At 47.7% G+C, this 22,778-nt stretch overlaps 1 protein-coding gene across 5 annotated transcripts in view; it reads left to right on the forward strand.

The window, feature by feature from the left end:
- The window catches only part of LOC147439642 (kinesin-like protein KIN-14I), a 175,304-nt gene that overhangs the window by 36,763 nt on the left and 115,763 nt on the right, over positions 1–22,778 (forward strand). For 4 of the 5 annotated variants that reach the window (XR_015184623.1, XM_086485454.1, XM_086485455.1 and 1 more), the window contains 2 exons: positions 247–345; positions 1,142–1,214. Coding sequence is in view for 4 of the 5 variants with exons in the window: in XM_086485454.1 (XP_086341580.1) it covers positions 247–345; positions 1,142–1,214 (172 nt within the window). In the remaining variant the exon portion in view is untranslated. The remainder of the gene's footprint in view (positions 1–246; positions 346–1,141; positions 1,215–22,778) is intronic. The other variant, XM_086485457.1, reaches the window with a different exon arrangement.

The raw sequence follows: 22,778 nt of genomic DNA on the forward strand, positions 1-22,778 counted from the left end.
ATCTCTGATCCACGTACCGCATGACTCTGGAGAGTGGTCCAAAGCCCTCTCTGAACAAGCAGTGGAAGCGGCCTCGTATCTCATAATAGACGGGGCAGTGGCATGTGTAGATAGATAGATAGATAGATAGATAGAGAGAGAGAGAGAGAGAGAGAGAGAGAGAGAGAGAGAGAGAGAGAGAGAGAGAGAGAGAGAGAGGGAGAGAGTTCTGTGAAAGTTATTGAATCTATTTGTCCTTTCTAACAGTAATGAAAGTAATGAAACTGGAGAAAACTCAGAGGATAAAAAACCCGCTGGAAATGAGAATGGCAAAGAAGCTTATGATAGTCGTGAGGCAGATGAACGGTATGATTGATGTAGTATCTAGTTTTAACTGAAACATCTAAAGATATTTCTCTCCAATATTGGGGGAAATTTTATTGCATTGGCAAATGGAACCTCTGCCTTGTGAAACTGCCTTCAGCTAGAAACTAAATCTGAACATAGCCTCAATGCTAAGAATTCTCCTGGCTTGATGCTGTGCTGTTTTTGGTAAGGCCTATCAATGCCCATATACATATGTGCCCCCACTTTGAATACTGTTCCTCGATTGATGTCCTTGTGCCATTTTAGTCATAAACATATGTGCCGTGCCACAGCCACTGGTATCATACGTTGTCTGGTCCATGAGAATTCAATGAATAAGGACTTCACTCTCGTGGTTTTTCAATTTACTTAGCGTGGGAGGAAGTTAAGTATTTGAAGCTGGCTTCATTTAACTGCTGCTGACTTGTATATGTTAGTGTAGCTTGTTGAAAATGTAGCTTGTTTGGTTGAAGCTATCACTTTGTTTTCTTAACTTCTGGTCGTCAGCAGTGGTTGTAACTTGTGCCTGAAGTTTCTGCACGACTAAACAAGCTAATCTCTTTGATTTGTTACCCCCCCCCCCCCCCCCCCCCCCCCGACACACACACACACACCCCATCTCGCATGTCTCCCCTTTTCCCCTTCTCAAAACCCAGGTCCCTTATGCCAATTTAAGAGCTTGTGTCAAATTTCAGATCTTCTCAGATTTACAACTTGTCATTGCTGCTTGAACAATGGCACTCGTGTTGTGGCAGGTCAACTCTTTGGCTTTCTCATCATTTTATGATTTCTGCAGATTGGCGAGCACTCTATCAGCTACATTGCCACCGGAGCTTACATGTGTCATTCCCATTTTGGAAAAGATGCAGGTGTGTCTGACCTTCTGGGCCATTCAAATTTGTCTTAAAAGTATTGTTTAATACATTAGGAGACATAAAGAAGTATATAATAACAGTACAGATTTGAATTTCATGGGGTTTTAAAGAAGGCTGAAGCTAATGGAAGCTCATGCTTCTCTTTGTTTTCCTTTTAATTGACATGCCTTTCCTTCCAAAGAAGGGCTGGAAGTGAGAGTCAAGTAGCCTAGACACCGCTGCATCATTGTACAATGGCCACCTGAGGTGCCTGTTTTATGAGCACCGTCATCCCTCTATTTTTTGGGTCATGGAAAATCTGTTTCAAGTCATGTGGTGCTGGGAATTCACTTAATCTATCCTATTTCTAATGCCTCTTATTCTTCGCTAAATAAATATTCTTGGTAGACGGCTGTTTGTCAGCTACTGTTTACAACATGGCCGGTCCGCAGATGACACAGGTATGCAGAGTGACCACCTCATCTATGGCTGTTTGTCAGCTACTGTTTACAACATGGCCGGTCCGCAGATGACACAGGTATGAAGAGTGACCACCTCATCTATGGCATATGCATCTAGCATCCTCGCTCCTTTCATTGCATTGCTCTTCAATAGAGCACTAGCAGAGTGACTGCCAACAGAGTGGATTATGCACACATTGTGCCTATCCACAAGTCCGGGGACACACTTGGCCCTTGTAACTATCAGATTAGCATGATTGGCGGTACTTTGGCAAAGGTATATGGAGTAGTGCTGGATTTGAAGCTTAGCTCATATGCAGAGAGTGAGGGACTTCGAGCATAAGGACCGGCCAAGGCTTCTCCACTATTGATTGCATTTCACTCTGTGTTACCTGATCTACCAGGCGGTAAAGCGTGGAAGAGGGGACTACACTACTGCATTGTGGACAGACTACACTACAGTCCCTTGGGACAGACTCTTTGAGCACCTTCAAACACTTGGTTTACCACAGAGATGATCTAGGGGACCTAACTCTCTCTACTAGTAGGTGACGGGTTGAGTACGATAGCTGGCACTTCAGAACCCTTTGAGAGCACCATTGGTGTGAAGCAAGGGTGCCCACTCTCTCTGACTTTGTTTGGTCTTTACATCACGAAATATCTGAGTATGTCCTTTGTGCTAGAGGCAAGGGCATGGATCTTGGAGGCATTCCAGTCTCCTACAAGAGGGATAAACAGCTCCATCTCCAGGGCTTGGAGTAGTTTTGCATGCAGAGAGGTCTCACAGTGAACCATGGGAAACCAAGATTTTGATTTTCCATACATCCAGAAAGAGTAGGAGGAGAAGTTTTATAACAGCTCCACTGTTACGTCCCCAGACATCAAGATGGGCGCCTGCAGATATGTCCGGCCAGTGTGAATCTGGCCCTTTGATTATGAAGTCCTATAAATTGTCTGGCTAGTGTGAATCTGTGGACGTAACATCCAGCCCCAGGCCTTGGATGAGTTTTGTATGTAGAGGGGCCTCACAATGAATTCACAGCAGTTGGAGGGTGAGGTGTTGTCACATATGTGTATCTTGGGATTGCTTTTACAGCCACCATAGGCACAGCCAAAGATAGCCTACTAGAGGGTATGTTGCACTTAGGATGCTAGAGCCACCGGGTACACTTCGAGGAGCCCTGCATAAAGGGATGGCTTTTGACACTTTAGTCAATCCTGCTATGATGCTTGCAGCTACAATTTGGGTATCTAGACTCACAGCGGTCTGGTCAACAGAGCTTGAGAGACCATAGATTATGATGATCATGCTCATCAACTGCAGCAAACACCGAGTCCCACATGACATTACAGAGCAGAGCGCACCACACCCACCAAACTAGTGGGGGCTCTATTTCAAACAGTAGTATGCTTCTTTCATTTATTGAGAGGGCTACCACAGGACAAACTTTCATACAGAGCTGTTGAGACATCGAGACCGCTAGTAGAGGCAGGAGAGAGCAGATCATGGTACGCACAGATGGCACATTGGTTCAGTATACACGGTTTGTACTCAAGAGCAACTCTGATCGTTTCAATACCACCCGGCTCACCAGTCATCTGCCTCTCACATATAAACAGGAATTGGGTTCTCAGACAGGCTCTTTGGCAGTTATATATCAGAGAGACATGGATCACACCCAGGCAACCTCTTGCATTGAAGATGCTGTAATACAGAGACTACTTCCTAACTATCTTGGAAGTTGGGAATGGTTGGCAATAGGAGGCTGAGAGATAGGGCAGCTACACGCATGCTAGAGATTAGAGGGTCTTTCGAGTATGGAGAGATGGAGTGGAGAGTGAGGAGCATTATGTATGCAAATGCCCAGCGTATGAGAGCGTACGGAGGGGGTACAATGCTCTGTGCACGGGACAGCCCACACTACAGAGATCATTGAGTCCAGAGATCATAGGCAGCTGCGGCGCTTCATACTTGAGGTCGAGAGACATAGAGATGTACTCTAGTCACCTACCACCTCAAGTGGAGGACCACAGTCTTAATTTACCGGCTAATTTCCAGCATCCTCTGCTACCTTCATGAGAGGTGTCACATTACAGCTGGCAGAGACTGTGTGAGCTTGCAGATGACCTAGGGCACCAGGGTACCGAGCTTAGATAGTGCATCAGAGGGAGGTATGAGAGATCGGAGCGTGACACTAGAGAGCCAGACATGAGCGCGTGGAGCACGCCTATTAGATTGCGTAGCTATACTTGGTGGGCTCTTCATCCCCTACCTAACCATGCATCATATCGTGCATCCGGAATTTGGTTCTAGATGCAGCTAGCTAGATGCATGCATCTCATGATTGTACTCCCTAAGCATATAGTCATACCCTTAGATCTAGAGCTCCATCTCTAGGTCATCACACTCTTGCCCCACCCATACTTACAACAGCTGTCACAAACCGGAGCGCATAACAATATAAAATATACTCGGATAAATAGAATTTATCACTTAATACTGAAGCCAAAGGATATTGAGAGAAATAGATAGAGAGAGAGAGAGAGTGAGAAGATCGACACAGTATTGGGGACCAGAAGATGGGCTCGCCCCCCCCCTTAAAGAGAATCCTTTATTAGGGAGAATCTTTTTACAAGCACAAGAACCGGAGAAAACCCCTACGTTCTAAATCTCTGACTGGATGGTCGTTCCTTTCCGTAAGGAAAATCCGAGAGACGAGCTCTCAATCCTTTTTCCGTCTGTACTCGGAGTCGAGACTCCATAGACAATTTCCAAATTCCGTTCCCGGAATTCCTAAGCGTAGGCCGAAGCCTTCTCGCTTCTCCTTCGCGATGAAGTACCTGCAAACACACGCAAACACGCGACAATAATTCGTATGGCGAATCCACAATAGATACCTATCGCTCTTGCATGGGAAAAGCGACTTCCGTGCTTCGTAGTCTTGCGATCTCTTGCGTTATTCGATGGCAGAGTCTTCTCTTGCTGACGTTGGTAACTCCTTTTCAGTGAGGGCATGTGGTGCTTTTATAGCTCCTTGACCACGGCACGAATAGCTGCTCTTGTAGAGATCGCGGCCTTTTTTTTTTTTTTTTCAATTTTTTTTTTGTTTTTTTTGTTGTGTTCTACCTGAAATAGGGAGAGAGAATTCGTTGGCTGGTTTTGTTGCTTTATTTTCTAAGTGGCTGCCCACTTATTAAGTGGACGGCCGACATATTTTAAAATTGGTCTGAAGTTGCCCAAAAACTCAATAAAACCTTATAAGTTTAAAACAATGCTTTTCACTACACTTCCCAGGCGTGCCTGGATGCAACCACATGCACAAATGCAATGCAGACATAGATTCCTCGCGGGAAAGCGATTGCTCTTCCCGAAAAACTCGTTAAAATTTTCCGCTTTTTAAGAAAAGCTTCTGAGAACCCATCTTTATTCTTGTGCTTGCGTCTTTACGCGTATTCCTCTTTTCCAGTTCGGATTTCCTCTCGACTATGGATATCCCCTTTCCGATGCACCCGTCACCCACCTTGTGACGCATCAGGAATACCCATCACCTAGTCCTTTCCTACCGAACTTACGGTACAATCCCCTTCACGATGCTCTATGTCACCCATCCTATGACGCATCAGAGATGTCCGTTCCTGGATGGTCGGATACTTCTTCCCGATGCTCCCTGTCACCCATCCGATGTGACGCATCAGAAGTACCTGTTCCTGGTGGCCTTACAGATATTTCCGTTCACAGTGCCCCCGTCATTACTTTGAATGACGCATTAGGAATACTCTGTACTCGGATGTCTCCAGTGAGAAAAACCCTCTCACTTAAAATTCCAATAACTCATTTAGGATTAATTTTCCTTGGTGTTCCAAGTGAGAAAACCCTCTCACTTATAAATCCAATAATTCATTTAGAATTATTTTTCTGTCAGATAAAGCCAATTTAGCAACATCCCTCTCACTTATAAACAGTTGTCCTCAACTGTAGAGGTCTAACTGAACTGCCGGGGAGAAATTGGAAAGATTCCAAATCTTGCTCAATGGTGAGTTGAGCTAGTCCTTTCTCAGAAGAGAACTTAAAAATTAAATTAAACAATAATTCAATAATTCAATAGTTACCTTACCGGTTTATGTCTTTCCTCTAGTACCTCGAGGATATCCTTCACCTTGCATTAAAGTTACGAGCCATGTAAAAACTCGTCATTCGTGTCTTTTCAACAGATTGGAAGTTTCCTCATCCAAGAATCTATTAACTCAATTCCATCTTCTCAATTCCGACAAGAATAATCGGTTCGAATCCGAAGATTTCTTGTGCACGGCGGCACTTCCTTCCAATCTTTTCCTCCTGCAAGTTATTACCACCAACAGTGTTTTCCCGACGCCCATTAGAGTCTCTTTCTTACAGAATCATAAAAAATGATTCACCTTGCGAGCATCAATGACGCCTTGCAAAATCTCAGGCAGATAGGATTCTAGCGATAGCATTTCTGAACGTATGTTCAAACCCGGTTCACGATAGAGCGAACCCTCTTTGATTCTTACCATTTGGAAACGGTTGGCGAACTATATTCTTACGAACATAATAGTTCGAATTTATTCCAGCAGCGTATAAATGCTACTTGACTTGCTCATGGAGAAACATATACCGCAACCAAAAGTTGCTACTGTAATGGTAAAAGCACATAGCGTACTCAATGATCAACGACCATAAGAAAACCTCTTCTCCGTAGAGAAACTCAAATTCCTTCTACCAAACACATCTCAATAGAGATTCTCGTGTCGGAATATCCTTGCACGCAAAAAGGCGCTCAAGAGAGTATAACAAACTCTCTTGAGACAACAGGGGAGATTATTAGAGCGACTTGATCGTTTTTACATTGGCTCTTGGGCAGCAGCTCTAGGTGGATTTACTACGATTTGGAGAGGGACCAGCCTCTCAGATCATTTTCCCATCTCTTTGTTTATCTCCTTCACTAGATCCTCTGCACAGAAACGCGGCTGTCGCATCCCTGACAATGTTCTCACCACTGAAGTCTTACAACAGCAGATTTGTGACTTATGGTCCACAGGTGCTTCTTATTGTGGTCCCCCTGGAGAGTTCCTTGCTCATTGCATTACTCAGTCTAGTATTTACTGCCGTGATCAGACTGCTATTATTCATCGTCAGTTGAGAGTATGCAAGTCTGAGCTTCACATTCCTCTTGGTTCCACCCAGCGCTTGCTTGAGGAGTGGCCTCAGGATTCTTATCTTGCTGTTAGACAGACAGAGCTCACAGAAGAGATTCGTCGTATACAGGAGGCTAGGTCTAGTTCACTCATCATGCTTCAGTCTCTCATTGGATATCTAAAGCTGATCTAATGAATAAAGACTTCTTTACTGCGCATAAAGAGCGCCCTCCTGGCACCACCCTTCGGACTTTGTGCGATGCTCAAGGGACACTACATCTACATCCTGATGTTATTCTTGATATGTCTGCCGATTATTTTGAGACTTTGTTCACTGCTGATGTATGCACTTCTGAGGTTTTACTTGCCCGTGAACAAATCTGGCATCACATCCGACACCGTTGTACAGACACTATGGCAGAGATCTTGTTGGCGCCTTTTACACTTGCAGAGCTCCGTGATGCTATCAAGAGTCTTGATCCATCCTCCTGTCCAGGAGAGGATGGCCTCACTAGAGCTTTCTTTTTGACTTAGTAGGATGTATTGCATTTACCACTGCTTCGCGGTTGTCAGGACATCTTTGCATCAGGGTATATGCATCCGGATCTTTGTTCAGGTCTCATATCTCTTATTCCGAAAGGGGGTGACACCACTCAGCTCCGCCAATGGAGACCTATTACCCTACTCCCTTCAGTCTATAAGATATTAGCATTACTGATCAGTCATCGCTTGCGACCGTTCTTACCAGATATTATTCATACTTCTCAGACAGGCTTTGTCATGGATCGATGCATATTGGATAATATCTTTACTTTTTATGAGGCAGTAGAGTGGGCCAGATCATCTTCTGAACCGCTCGCTTTTTTCATCCTTGACTTCGAGAAAGCATATGATCGTGTTGAGTGGGACTTTCTCGAAGGATCTTTAGCCAGGATGGGTTTCCCTTTGAGATGGATCTCTGGCATTTCTGCTCTCTTCAGAACTGCAAGGAGTGCGATTACTATTGGTGGCCGAGTCCGTCGTAGTTTTGAGCTTTCTCGATCTGTACGTCAGGGATGTCTTTTAGCAGCATATCTGTATCTGTTTGTAGGAGAGACTCTGTCCGATTTTCTTCGTGCTCAGAGCCATGCATTTCGTGGTTTAGCCATGCCAGTACCTTCAGCTCCGGACCTTATCGATCAGGAGTTCGCTGATGACACTATGCTGATGTTGCGTTATTCGCTAGCTGCACTTGATGCCATGAGGGAGACCCTCAAAGTTTTTTGCATTGCAAGTGGTGCACGCATTAATTGGCATAAATCCTATGGGTTACTGGTTGGCAGTGATGACATACCTACTTGGGGGGTGGCTGATGGTTTCACTTGGCTGCAGCCGGGTCAGACATGCAGATATCTGGGCTTTCAGATTGGATTTGACGTTTCCTCACAGCAGCAGTTTGCACCTGTACTGCAGTCTATTCGCAGGAAGCTATGTCATTGGTCTTCACGTCATCTGTCGTTGGCTGGCCGTGCATTGGTCGCCAATCAGGTCATCCTGGCTACAGCATGGTATACAGCCTCTTGTTGGATGTTACATTCTGGTGTGATAGCTCAGCTCCACCGACTAGTGCGGAACTTTTTATGGAGTGGCACAGATGGGACTACTGATACTCGTGCTCGAGTTCGCTGGTCCACGATTATTCGTTCTCGGTCAGAAGGAGGCCTTGGCATTATTGATCCAGAGTTACAGAGCCGCGCCCTTCTTACCAAGCTTATTGTTCGGGGCCTTTTTCCCGGGCAAGAACCTTGGAAGATGCTTCTTCAGGCCGCTATTTGTACCGCGACTCCACGTCTCGGCACTAGAGATGGTCATACTTGGCATGCAGGGTATCGTTTTCTGTTTACAGATGCTCCCTTGTCCACCAGCACTCTATCTCCCTTCATCCGATCGCTCCTTCAGATTTGGATCTCCATGCGACGGGCTATCATACGCTCACCTCCCTCATGTCGTGAGGAGATTGAGCGCCAGCCTCTCATTTGGAATGATGCAGTTCTTGATTCTTCGGTTAATCCCCCTCGTCAGCTTGGAGAGAGGACTCACATTGATTGGGCTGCTTGGGACATTGGCTCTGCTGCCTCTATGCGGTTGTTTCATGAGACACGTATGCTGGATGCAGATTTTGTGGCAGAACATTATGACATTGGTCGCGGGGTGACAGACAGACTGCTTGAGATTGACTCCGCCGTTCCTTCACAGTGGGATGCAGTTATGCGAGGCACGGTTCAAATGCCTCCACATTGTGGCTGGGAAGGCCTCTTTGCTCAGAGTACTCTCTTATTAGTTCGTTTGGACACCATGTTGTTCACAGTTGACACTGACTACTCACAAGGGATTCATCCTAGATTGACATATGCTACCACCTCTCCACACCTTGTCTACCCCGACGCTCGATGGGCGGCCATACGAGTAGTTGGCTCCCGTGGGAAGCGTCGTTGTGTTGACCCCCATTTCGCCTCCGCTGATGCCGTACTTTGGAGGCTTTGGGTGTGGGAGGGTCGTGCCCTATCTCAGCTTTATTGGGACCCAGGAGAGTGGCATTGGCCTCACTCTAACCCCACCGGTGCACCTGTATCATTCTTTGAGTACACTGTCATAATTGGAAGATTAGCATTGATGAGACAACACCCAGCGCAGCCCACTCGTATGCGTTTCTGGTTACATTCAGGTCTCTCCCATGTCTATCTGCAGCAGTTTTGGTCAACCATCTGGGATTTACATGCGGCTCGTCGTATTTCTTATTTCATGTGGATGATTGCACATGCAGGACTTCCAGTTGGGACTTGGTTAGCTACTATGGGTCATGATCCGTTATGTACTCGCTATCCTCTGCGACTACTTGAGTCTCCTGCACACTGTCTTTGGTCATGCTCAACTTCTCATGCAGTGTGGCTAGCAGTTTGCTTTTTACTTAGCAGAGCTGGTGTTCAGCATGGATTTCTCACTTGGGGATCTATCTCATGGTTGATGCCGATGCCCGGACCGCATCTTTTCTACGAGGGCTCAGACACAGATCCAGCTCTTATGCTTACCTCGACTGGTTATCGGCGAGGAACTTTGGCTATGTTACCACAGATTGCTTGGCAGGGAGATCCTCAGACATGTGATGAAGTATTTTCAGTTATCACTAGCATTACACTATGGAATGTTTGGCGAGCTCGTTGTCGTCACATTCTCAGTGCGGCTCCACAGCTCCTTCAGGATACCCTCACTACCATCTGGCTGGACATCATTCACACCCTGATTTGGCAGTGGGATTCTTCGTTAGATACATCTCGAGCAGCCGAGGATCGTCGCTTTGCCTTCCTTAGGCGTTGGGCCCGATCCCCACTCTTCTTCACACTTACAGGTAGCCAGATTACATGGCATTATGCTCCCCCTCGGTGGTTTCTTCTCCACTCATCACACAGACCACCATGAGATTGTTCTAGTCGAGTTGTCACTAAAGTGGCTCTCACCCTTACATACAGCTTGTACACCCCACGTGATAGGCTATTTTGGCATCCGGTGGGGATTATATTGTACTTAGTAATATACAGCCCTGACTTTTTCCAAACAAAAAAGAGTATAACAAACTCTCATCCAGTTCCTTGGCATAGGTATCCAGTTCCTTGGCATAGGTCTGCATCTTCGTGTGTTATCCATGTACTCAAAGGTGTACATAATTCTTAAGCTGTGTTAGAGTTTCGGTGAACCTGGGAAATTTCCTTCCCTTCGTAAGATCCTTAGAGCAAAGACGCTCAACCTGACGATCCCTTGGCTCAATCTCAGAGTAAAACCTGCTCATCAAATAAACTAGGATTTTAATACTTGGATTCCTTCATCATAGGCCGTAGTCGTCGCTTGTTCCTTCCCTCGTAAAGAGAGTATTCCTTCACTTGTGAGAAAAGCACTACTATATCTTCCCTTACCGGATAAGGGGTGTAGGCTTAAAGAGAACTCAAGCTTAATGAAAGCTTTTCTTTGCTTGTAAGCTCAGAATGGTTCCTTCATACTTTACTACCCACAATAGCAGGTAATTTGTTGGAGAACTACCGGATACCAGATCAATCATGGACCTTCCGGATGGTTAAGCAAAGCAGTTCATCGTATAAAACAGTGTTCTGACTCAACCTTACTCTCATAAACACTCGAGAGTGATTGTCCTGGTTAGACACGTGCATATCTTGTGCATAAAAGCAATACGCAGTTGATGAGTTCCTCAAAGATTTAACTTTGATCAAAGACCTGCCCTCTCACTTAAAATTTGAGGGTCTTCTATTCAAAAACTCAAGAGTTAGATTGAATTCCCTTACTCCAAACTTTCTTCGGATAGCAATGTATCCTTCGAGGAGAGGTAACAAAAATTCGTTGTTTCTGTGTTCAATGGTTCTTGTCCCACTGCAGGGATTGTATTCTATGTAAAATAAGGTGTACACTTTCAACTTTTATTGCTGACTCCATCATCTGCTGCAAAGTATCTTGCAGATGCGTTTACAAAATTTAGGCAAAAGTCCTTTGTTAAATTTGTTCATCTTTCCTTCCTCAGAGAGGATCAAGAGTGGAGCTACCTTGGCAAGAGTGAACCACTACTTGCTTTGACTCGCTCGTGTTCCTATTGGGCAAACCAATCCCAATCTTCTTGGATGCCTTCCTCAAAGCCTAGAGGAAAAAAATTTGTCCAAAAAGTCAGCCTTGAATTGAATCTAAGTCTTGTGTAAGTCCCTTGCAGAGATTTGGTATACCACCAAGTACTTGCAATCCCCTTGAGGTGTTTGGTCACATGCCTCACCTTCGACGCTTTTAAGAAATTGCCGTTTGCAAAGGCAACTTCAAACTGTCGAATGAAAGGGGTAGATTTTGGGGCATCTTCCGTTCCGTCAAAAGTATCAAACTTGACCGGAGTGTTCTGAGATCTAGAGACCTTCTTCATATCCTTCCCGGAATGACGGGATTTCTTGGCTATGGTTCCGGATTGATGTTCATGGATATTTTCTAGATTCTGAAGGATCTCTAGCATTCCGCTCCTTGGATTCTTTAGGTTCTTGAGCATCATGCTCTTGTCGCCTTCTCAAAGAATCCCAAGTCTTGTGTCGACTTCTTGCATAGAGAGAAGCTGCGAGTTTTTTTTTCCTGCAGGACTTAGGTTTCCGCCTGCTTACTTCTCTCTTGGCTTGTCATGGCTTCTTCCCGTATCTTCCCAGAGTCGTCCTCCTTTACAGAGAAAGAGAGGAGACTATGCTCTGATACCACTGTCACAAACGGGAGTGCATAACAATATAAAATATACTCGGATAAATAGAATTTATCACTTAATACTGAAGCCAAAGGATATATATATATATATATATATATATATATATATATATATATATATATATATATATATATATATATATATATATATATATATATATATATATATATATATATATATATATATATATATATATATATATATATATATATATATATATATATATATATATATATATATATATATATATATATATATATATATAGAGAGAGAGAGAGAGAGAGAGAGAGAGAGAGAGAGAGAGAGAAAAGAAAGAAAGAAAGAAAGAAAGATTTTTAACGTCTATGTCAGGCCGAAATCGGCCTATGAGACAAATCAAATGTACATTGTGTGTATGTCATCCGTCTATCGGAAAGACAAATGAAACAAAATTGATACAAAACTGAACTGAATGTAGGTAGTGGAGTATCTGAGGAGGGATGGAGCTCTATCTCTAGGGGTATATGCATGTCTGTATGCTCAAGGTAGTACAATCATGAGAATGCATCAAGCTATCTAGCTCCATCCTGTACTAATGGGGGGATGTAAGATGTGGTACATGGGTGGGTCTGGTGTCAAGGCTACCCGGATGAAAGCTGTCGGGTCAGCCCTCATCTGAGCCACTCGCTCCTCAGTGGCACGGCGCTCCCGGGCTCGGATCTCCTCGATCTGTCGGTGGTGGGAGCTCGCGCCCCTGTAGCCTGTGACTCGTGGTCGTCGTCTAGCTCGGTTCACCTCCGCCTGTGGGAGTGTCACTCCCCTCTGAGTGTCTGGGGGGGGGGGGGCGGAAATCCTCTGAAAGAAGTCTGTGAGCTGCGACTGTCTCCCCTCTGTCTGTGTAGCTGTGTGTGGCTGTAGTAGTGTGTCCCGATGGCTCTGTATCTCTAGTAAGAAACGCCCGAGCTGTCTCTGATCTCGAGATTCCATGATCTCTCGGAGAGTGGGCTGTCCTCTAAATAGGGCCTCATACTTGCCTCTGATCTCAGTGTATGCTCTGCATCTACATACAAAGTGCTCTTCACTCTCCACCTCCTCTGTGCAGGCTTTGCAGATACGCTCCCCCCTGGGAACACCAGTATGTCTCCCAATCTCAATCTCTAACCTGTGTGAAGCCACTCTCAGCTGACCAATCGCCACCCGTGAGCTATGTGGCATATATATGTCCATGTAGCGTGGTCTCTGTATGAACCCCCCAGACAATATGGTGAGAAACTGGTCTCTGTAATCTGACATCCTCGTCCCCAAGCTAGGTGCCTCCCAGACTCTCCTAGTGTATAACTGCCACAGATCCTGTCTCAATACCAAGTTCCTCTCACTGCGAGAGAGGTGAACATATGGTGAGTGGGGGTCGTACTGGAATGGTGGTAGGCTCTCCATGTCAAGACCGTGTCCCTCAAACCATGCTCCGACCTGTGAGTACCATGCTCTCTCATGCCCACTCTCTGATAGCTGTATAGCTGCCTCAAATGCTCTACGGGTAAGTCTGTCAGGAGGTAGCTCTCTCATCCTCTGGATGAAGCAAACTGTCTGGAATAGTGCCTCTACAACCATAGGTGGTGTGGCGAGCTCGGCTCTAATAATGTCGTGTGGCACTGTCTTCTTGCTGCGGAGCAAGCGTGAGATCATATATACCTGTGGTCTCTCAAGTTGTGTCCATTGGTCAGCTGTCAATCCTGGTGCCCATACTGCCGCCGAGTACATCAAGGCCGGGGTGACTAAGGTGTCGAAAAGCCACCCCTTCGTGCGGGGCTCCTGAAAGTGTGCCTGGTGGCACCTCCGCTCTAGCATGGCCAGAGCTGCATATCCTCGGGTGAGCCTGTCAACAGCAGCCTGCCTCATAGTGAAGGGTCCTGGTAGGCTGGTGAATGTGATGCCAAGGTAGACATAAGAGGTGACTACATCAACCTGTCCTCCTGCTGCTGTGAAGGTGGCGGCGCTCCTCACTGCACTGGATGTGTGAAAGATCATAACCTTGGTTTTGCCAAGGTTCACAGTCAACCCCCTGTGTGTGCTGAATTCGTCCAAGGCCTCAAGATGGCGTTGCAAGCCCTCGGGTGACTCTGAAATCAACACAATATCATCAGCATATAACATGATGTGGACCGGAGTACCTGCCAAGTCGCTCCCCTCTCCCCCTGCTCGCAGTATGTAGTCGGAGATCTCGTCGATGTATAGCCCAAAGAGTGTCGGGGAGAGTGGGCATCCTTGCTTAACACCAATGGTGCTAGCAATGGTCTCTGAAAAACCGCCTGGGCAACGAACCCGACCCGTCACCCTCTCATAGAGAGCATATATGGCCCAAATCATCTCTGTTGGTACCCCAATGCTGTGAAGGCGCTGGAAGAGTCTCTCGCGTGGGACTGTGTCAAAGGCCTTGCGGAAGTCCACAAAGCAGCAGTAAAGCCTCTTCTTCCGTGCCTTTGCCCCATCAATGAGGCAGCGCAGAACGAAGCTGTGGTCAATGGTGGAGAAAGCTCGTCTGAAACCTGCCTGGCCTTGAGCTCGTAAACCCTCGATCTCTGTGTAGCAGCTGAGCTGTGCCTCAAGTACTGCTCCATATAGCTTGGCCATCGTGTGGCCAATCATGATAGTCCTGTAGTTCCGTGGGTCCAGGGTGTCGCCAGATTTGTGGATAGGCACTATGGTGTGCTGTGTCCACTCCTCTGGGAAGCCCTCCCCTATAGCCCGGTTGAAGACATGTGCAATCAACGGGGCTATAGTGGAGGCCGCATAAATGATGTGCTCACTCTGTAATCCAGTATGGTCAGCTGATTGTCTGTGCTGCATGCGGCGTATGGCCCTCTCTACCATCTCTGCTGTAAAGAAGGAGGAGCACGTGGGGCGAGGCTCGTGTGGTTGTGGAATAGGAGGCTGCCCTGGCACTTCATAAAGTTGCTCTGCATAATCATGCCATATCTGTGGATCCTCAATAGCTGTAGTCGGACGTGGCTCGCGCAGGGTGCGCCATGCCGTCGCGCTATCCATGCTCATGAATAGGCGGTATAGCTCAAGCTCATGTGCCTCTTCGAATGCTCGCCGCTTTTGGCGTGTCAGCGTCTTCATATGCCGTCTGGCCTCTCTCTCTGTGATCTCTCCTAAGGCTCGCCGTGCATGGAGGCGTCGGTATAGCTCTCTGCACTCATCATCATACCAGCGGTTCTGAGGCATAGCCCCGGGGGGGGGAGTGCGTCCTGTGTGAGTGGTGTGTGGAAAAGAGCTAATAGCTGAAGTGTGGAGAACGGAAGAGATATGTGATGTGAGAACTGGGAGTGGTGTGGATGGGTGGAGGAGACATAGGCCATGTTCGACCTTGGCCGAGTAAATAGAGGCTAGCTCATGTGTGAAATGGATGGTGGTGTGTGGAGTGTGTGTTGTGGAGCTGTGTGTGATGGTATCTCCGGTGATGGAGAAAGAGAGGTATGTGTGGTCGGCTCCGATGGGTATGGGTGGAATGGTGAAGGATGTGATAAGGTGTGTAGCCTCCCTGGGTCCCAGAATATAGTCGACTGTACTCCCCCCTCCTTCTGCAACTCCATGTGGCATACAAGTCAGGCCCCCTGAGGTGGGCCACTGGACCATCCCGTTATAAATAACGAGACGGTGCTGGGAGCCAAGTCGAAGTAGATGTCGTCCGTAAGCTGTGACTGGAGCTCTGTCTGCTGTCTCTCATAGTAGCCTCCTCATCTAGAGTGTGTAGTGTCTCTGGGTCCTCATGGTCATATGTCTCACACTGCTCACTGCGTGTACGAGCATTGAAGTCTCCCATAAGGAAGACTTCACCCAGTGTGGAGTACTCCATAATCTCCTCCGTGAGGCATGCGTGCGGTGACTCCTGCTCAATAGGGGCGAATCTGGAGCCTGTGGGAGCAAAGTAGCAAAGGGCAATGTAGACGATCCTGTCTTGTGAGAGCTCGAGGCGAATCCACATGTAGCGGGCCTGTGGGTCCCGGGCAACAATCTGTAGTCTGCTGTGAAGCCCCTGTCTAAAGAGTATGGCCACTCCTCCTGAGCCGCGAGTGGTGTGCTGGCGCATACATCCTCGATGTAGAGACTCCCACTGGAATCCATGTATCCGTGGTAACCCTCTCTCCGGGCTCTCGTGTGTCTCTGTAAGTAGAATGATGTCTCGACCTCTCATCACCTCCTCAAGTCTCTCTGGGTGTGTCCATAGGTCTCCATTGCAATTCCAAACCGTGACATGAATCTCCTCGTGTGTCCCACAGGCCGCGAGTCCCTATGCGATGGTCTTGCCATCAATGATAACCCTACCATCCCGATATACTGCCTTCTTCCCTTCTTTGCGGGCTTGGTGGACTCGAGGCATGCACGCGCGACGGTGATCTTGTTGCATCTTTGTGAGGTCATCATCAAGATAAATCGGGGGGCCGTCTATCCCTCTCAAGATGACCCTCTTTCGGAGGAAGGAAGTTCGAGACTCCTCGGAGGCGAATTGGAGGATGAGAGCTCTTTTCTTTGGATCTTTGCCGGCTCTCCAAACTTTGGAGAAAGGGATCTCTTCTTCCTTGTATCCCACTTTCTTGCATAAAGCTTTCCCATCGCTTTCGGGTGTAGACCCTTCTTCTTCTTTGATGCCGGTCACTCGCACATTGAGACGGCGAGCTTGTCGCATCTTCTCCTCTTCGATGGTTGTGTGTACGATGAGTACCTCATCTTTTTGGGCTTCCTCTGTTGCTACCTTCTTGATGTTCTTTTTGACCACTTCGACCCATCCTTCTTTGGTGGCCTCTAATTTGTCCTCAATGCTTGCGGTGAGGGCTTTGGTGATCTCCTCCTTGAGGGCTTCCTTAGCCTCCCCTTTAATCTCTCCTTCCTCGGGGGTGAGGGAAGCATGAAGGAGATCGATTTGTGCCTTCATCTCTTCTTGCTCTTTCCTCCACCTCTCCCTCTCCTTCTCGTTCTCCCGTTCCCTTCTCTCCTTCTCCTCTTTGAGATTTTGGATTTCCGCTCTCATGTCCTTCTCTTCGTTCCATAGCTTGATGAAGTTGGCTTTCTCCTCCTTCCATATTTCTCTCTCCATCCGCCATTCCTTCATGTCCTCCAATTGTGCAAGCCTCTTATTCGTGAGCATGAAGGACGTTGTCTTCGTTGTCGGTGTCGGCGTCTTGATGATGGGGGAAGACATGGTTGGCTTCGTAGCTACCCTCTCTTCATATTGTGAAGAAGAGGGGAGAAGGGGAAGAGAACACTCAGCTTGTGTGTATGCAGGGGGCAGCGGGCAGCGGGCAGGGGATGGGGATGGGGTGTGTGTGTTCAGTGGATGGGCTGGTCGTCTTGGCGTGCAGGGAGCAACGCACAGGGGGGGGGGGCAGCGCGCAGGAGGGAGCAGCACACAGGGGTGGGGCAGCGCGCAGGAGGGAGCCACGCGCAGGGGAAGCAGCGCGCAGGGGAGGCACCGAGCGAGAGAGAGAAGCAAGCAGCGCGCGCGAGAGAGAGAGAGAGAGAGAGAGAGAGAGAGAGAGAGAGAGAGAGAGAGAGAGAGAGAGAGAGAGAGAGAGAGAGAGAGAGAGAGAGAGAGAGAGAAGCCTAAGCTTCAAGCTTCTGTGGTGAAGTGAACAAGTTTACATCACATGCTTTGTCTGAACTGCAGCATGTAGGTGACAGAAGATAGAATTGAATGGTCACATTGGAGATGTAGTAGCAGCACTAGCCAGCTTCAGTGTTTGAAGAGGCCACTATACTCTAGCCACGCGCAGGAGGGAGCAGCGCGCAGGTGAAGCAGCGCGCAGGGGAGGCACCGAGAGAGAGAGAGAGAGAGAGAGAGAGAGAGAGAGAGAGAGAGAGAGAGAGAGAGAGAGAGAGAGAGAGAGAGAGAGAGAGAGAGAGAGAAGATCGACATAATATTGGGGACCAGAAGATGGGCTGGTCCCCCCCCTTAAAGAGAATCCTTTATTAGGGAGAATCTTTTTACAAGCACAAGAACCGGAGAAAACCCCTCCGTTCTAAATCTCTGACTCGATGGTCGTTCCTTCCCGTAAGGGAAATCCGAGAGACGAGCTCTCAATCATTTTTCCGTCTGTACTCGGAGTCGAGACTCCACAGACAATTTTTGAATTCCGTTCCTGGAATTCCCAAGCGTAGGCCGAAGCCTTCTCGCTTCTCCTTCGCGATGAAGTACCTGCAAACACACACGCAAACATGCGATAATAATTCGTATGGCGAATCCACAATAGATACCTGTCGCTCTTGCATGGGAAAAGCGACTTCCGTGCTTCGTAGTCTCGCGATCTCTTGCGTTATCCGACGGCAGAGTCTTCTCTTGCTGACGTTGGTAACTCCTTTTCAGTGAGGGCATGTGGTGCTTTTATAGCTCCTTGACCACGACACGAATAGCTGCTCGCGTAGAGATCGCGGCCGTTTTTTTTTTTTTCAAAATTTTTTTGTGTTTTTTTTGTTGTGTTCTATCCGAAATAGGGAGAGAGAATTCGCTGGCTCGTTTTGTTGCTTTATTTTCTAAGTGGTTGCCCACTTATTAAGTGGACAGCCGACATATTTTAAAATTGGTCTGAAGCTGCCCAAAAACTCAATAAAACCTTATAAGTTTAAAACAATGCTTTTCTCAACACTTCCCAGGCGTCCCTGGATGCAACCACATGCACAAATGCAATGCAGACATAGATTCCTCGCGGGAAAGCGATTGCTCTTCCCGGAAAACTCGTTAAAATTTTCCGCTTTTTAAGAAAAGCTTCTGAGAACCCATCTTTATTCTTGTGCTTGCGTCTTTACGCGTATTCCTCTTTTCCAGTTCGGATTTCCTCTCGACTATGGATATCCCCTTTCCGATGCACCCGTCACCCACCTTGTGACGCATCGGGAATACGCATCACCTAGTCCTTTCCTACCGAACTTACGGTACAATCCCCTTCACGATGCTCTATGTCACCTATCCTATGACGCATCAGAGATGTCCGTTCCTGGATGGTCGGATACTTCTTCCCGATGCTCCCTGTCACCCATCCGATGTGACGCATCAGAAGTACCCATTCTTGGTGACCTTACAGATATTTCCGTTCACAGTGCTCCCGTCATTACTTTGAATGACGCATTAGGAATACTCTGTACTCGGATGTCTCCAGTGAGAAAAATCCTCACACTTAAAATTCCAATAACTCATTTAGGATTAATTTTCCTTGGTGTTCCAAGTGAGAAAACCCTCTCACTTATAAATCCAATAATTCATTTAGAATTATTTTTCTGTCAGATAAAGCCAATTTAGCAACAACAGCCCCCTCTCCTCATAGCTTAGGGGCTCTTTTTTTTTGTTTTTCTTTTTTTTCAAGAAAAAGATCCTTCCATTAGTTAAGAAAACAGCCCAATGGGCTACAACCTGCCCCTACGAGAGAGGGCTACATCAAAATGTGGGGAGACTCTCCCAATGAAAAACTAAGACATGTACAATGACGGCTAAATCAAGATATGGGAGGAGGAATGAACCACACTGGTGGGTGGTACTGCCATCTAGGCACCCCATGAACCATGTTGAAGAAGGGCCCTGGTCGCCAAAGTCTCAAGAAGGCCTCCCGGTGCTCCCGCTTGGGGTCGGAACTCCCTCGAAGCCTCTTAAACTGTCCCCTGAGTGTATGGATCAGCTCTAGCCAGATGTCATGTACAGTCTCCGCCAGTGGGACAGGTCGAGTCTTGAAGATGTGGAAGAATCTGGCTCTCACTAGAGTGTCAGGCTGCAGATGAGCTTCCAACAACACTCTTGGGGTTTAAGCGTTGTGGTGGGCTGGAGTGTGGGCCGCCCCTTCTGTATCACAAGATCCTGCTGACTGAAGCCATCTCAAATCGAAGTGCTGGGCCTGTGAGGGTGGACCAAGCTCGAGCACCCCAAGTGTACTGGCTAGCTGTCAAAAGTAAATTCATCAGCAGTAGAATACGAAGCCAAATTTGTCGCATCATGGGGCAGGCCCATAGAAAGTAGCGCTGCGTCTCAAGTGGATGGTCACCGGTGGACCAAGCTCGAGCACCCCAAGTGTACTGGGTAGCTGTCAAAAGTAAATTCATCAGTCGAAGAATCCGAAGCCAAATTTGTCGCATCATGGGGCAGTCCCATAGAAAGTAGCGCTGCGTCTCAAGTGGATGGTCACCTGTGGTACACATTGCAGAGTGGCCACTGTGCACCAGCCAGCTCCCAATTGCAGTAGTTCGATGGGCAACTAGCCTATGGAACATAGTGACTCTCCTCGGCTGTCGGCTGTCCCATAGGTGCCCCAAAAATGTGCCAAGAACTCAGTTGTGAGACCCTCCTCCCACCAATGATACGCTGCAGTAGGACGAGCCTCCCTCCTCGTTGTGAGTATGTGATGTCCCAGCTGTGCTGTGTCTTGGAAAAAGGGAGTCCCCGGGGGCTGGAGTGAAAGGATCCCGCCAAAACCACTCTCCTAGGTCCTATTGCACTCGCACCAGAGGGCTGCTCTCCCAATCCATAACCACGAGTGTCTTGACTCAAGAGCTGACAGGTTAGGGTCTATCACACAGCACCCCCCCACTAATGGCCACAACTTGGATCCGCTGAAAGCAACACTGGGCCACCTCCGGTGCCTTGACATCTTGTCTACATCCTGTAGTATCATGCTCTGACACCGTGTACTTGGTCAGTGGCCACAAGGTGTATATCAAGTCTGTGATCCCAAGGTCTCTTGTGTGGTGAGAGAACTATAGGGCCTGGGTTCGCAACCACCCAAGCACTGTGTCCATAGTCCAATCCTGCTCATCCTTGCTGTGTATGGAAAAGAAAAACTCATTGCTGTTGGATGGGAGCTTGTCTCTCGAGGTGCCAAAAACAGAACATGCACTGTAGCATCGGGGTCTGCAAAAGGGTCACCAAGAAAGCGCGTGAAAGAATATCTGAAGAGATCCCAACGCCCGTCGATGTCAAAATTGGATAGCCCTCTGGGGCTAGTCCCGAAGGTTGAAGTCCGAACCACGAGGGGTAAGTCTGAGCTGTCATCCTGCTGCAGAGGGTCGAATTGGTTTCTCGTAGGAACCCACTCTTGTCGAGCTGCAGCAGGGTGACCGCCAGGGTGGCTAGTGGGAGGAGCTTGACCCTGTGAACGACGGCCGGGGACATGCTGCCAGCCCTCACGTGCCTGAGCACTAGTTGATGCTGCTGCTATACGTGTGGGGCCCTCCTAGGTCCGGGGCCCCCGGGGGGGGGGGGGGGGGGTTCTCAAACCCATGTGACTGTCCAGCCTTGGTGGGCTGTGGCTGTGGAGTAGGCTGGGCTCTCTTGCATGGACAAGCCTTCGTGAGATAGCGCATTTGTCTGCAAATAAAACACTGGTTCGGGAGACCCAAGTTTTCCATGCTTTGGCGAATCCACCCGCCACTCACCCTAGGCAATAAAACTACTGTCGGGAGCATGTGCGTATCGTGAACCAAGACCTGAACCATCGGTAGTCCCGCGGCCTTAGCCGCGACTGAAGCTGTTGTACGAGGACACTCCAAGACCGTCTCAATGGCTGAACCGATCTTGGACAACAGTGGAAGGTACTCACGTTGTAGGCCGGCGAAGCAGATGGAGATAGGAAGGCCTACCTCCTTCAGAAGAAAATCTGATGTTAGATCAAAACCATGGTGCCATTGTCGGAAGTAAGATCTAGCCGCACGTATGCCCAAAGCGCTCATGGAGATCACTTTGAATGCCACGTCGAGGGTCTTGAACTAAATCTAGTAGTATCTCTACCCTAGATGACCGAGGTGGTCTTGAGGTGCTCCACCTGATTGCAAGGCTCGCTTGCTCTTCCAGCAAGAGAGCAGGTCTGATGGTCGATTCCGTGGTGTCGGAAGAGGGGGCTTTTGGGGAGTGCCTCTGAGATGAGCTGGAGCGGCCATCAATGTCCGCTAGAGGGACGGGGAATCGATGGCGAAGGTGGTAGACGGTGGCGAGAGCAATTCAGGCCATGGGAGCAACTTCCATAGTCGAAAAATCTTTAGAGAAAAAGGCCCAAGCTATGGGGGGGAGGGAGTCGCTTTGTAGGCGGGATGGGATAGGCGGGGAGCTAGGACAATGGCGAGGAGGGGGGAGGCGGGCTGGAGGCAGCAGTGCACAATCCTTGCCGGTATGCACAGATGTAGCTTAGGGGTTCTCCTCTGAGTAACACTTTTATTTCATTTTGTACCAAAGGAGATACTCATGTACATTGATTTGTCTTACAGGCCGCCTTTGGCCTTTTTGTCACGATTGTGACTTGTTATTACATTATACACTCTTCTTGATTCATTACAGATGCAGATGCGAAGTGTGACTAACCCAGGAGGACCCCTGTTCTCGAATGGTCACAACACTTTGCTCTAAAGTCATGTCTCTTCACCAATAGCCACACTCCTTCGACAATTAGTTAGGCCCCTTCAACCAATGGTTGAGGCTCTTAATCGAATGGATGTGTATTCGCCTAAAGGATGTGTCTCGTCGTGAAGGGTTATACCTTTTCATATGCACCTCTTCAATTCCTATATAAGGAGCCTTTGTATCACCATTTCAAGCAATCAATCAATCAAACACAGAGTCTTCTAAGTCTTATCTCAGAGTCAAGTTCAAGTTTCTTAAGTCTTAATCATGAGTTTAAGTACTTAATTACGGATTAGTACCTAGAATCCTTACAGTGGTATCAAAGAAATTTTTTTCCC

Source organism: Adiantum capillus-veneris, chromosome 16 (genome assembly GCF_014529385.1).
Source record: "Adiantum capillus-veneris isolate H3 chromosome 16, ASM1452938v2, whole genome shotgun sequence".
Classification (NCBI taxonomy): Eukaryota; Viridiplantae; Streptophyta; class Polypodiopsida; order Polypodiales; family Pteridaceae; genus Adiantum; species Adiantum capillus-veneris.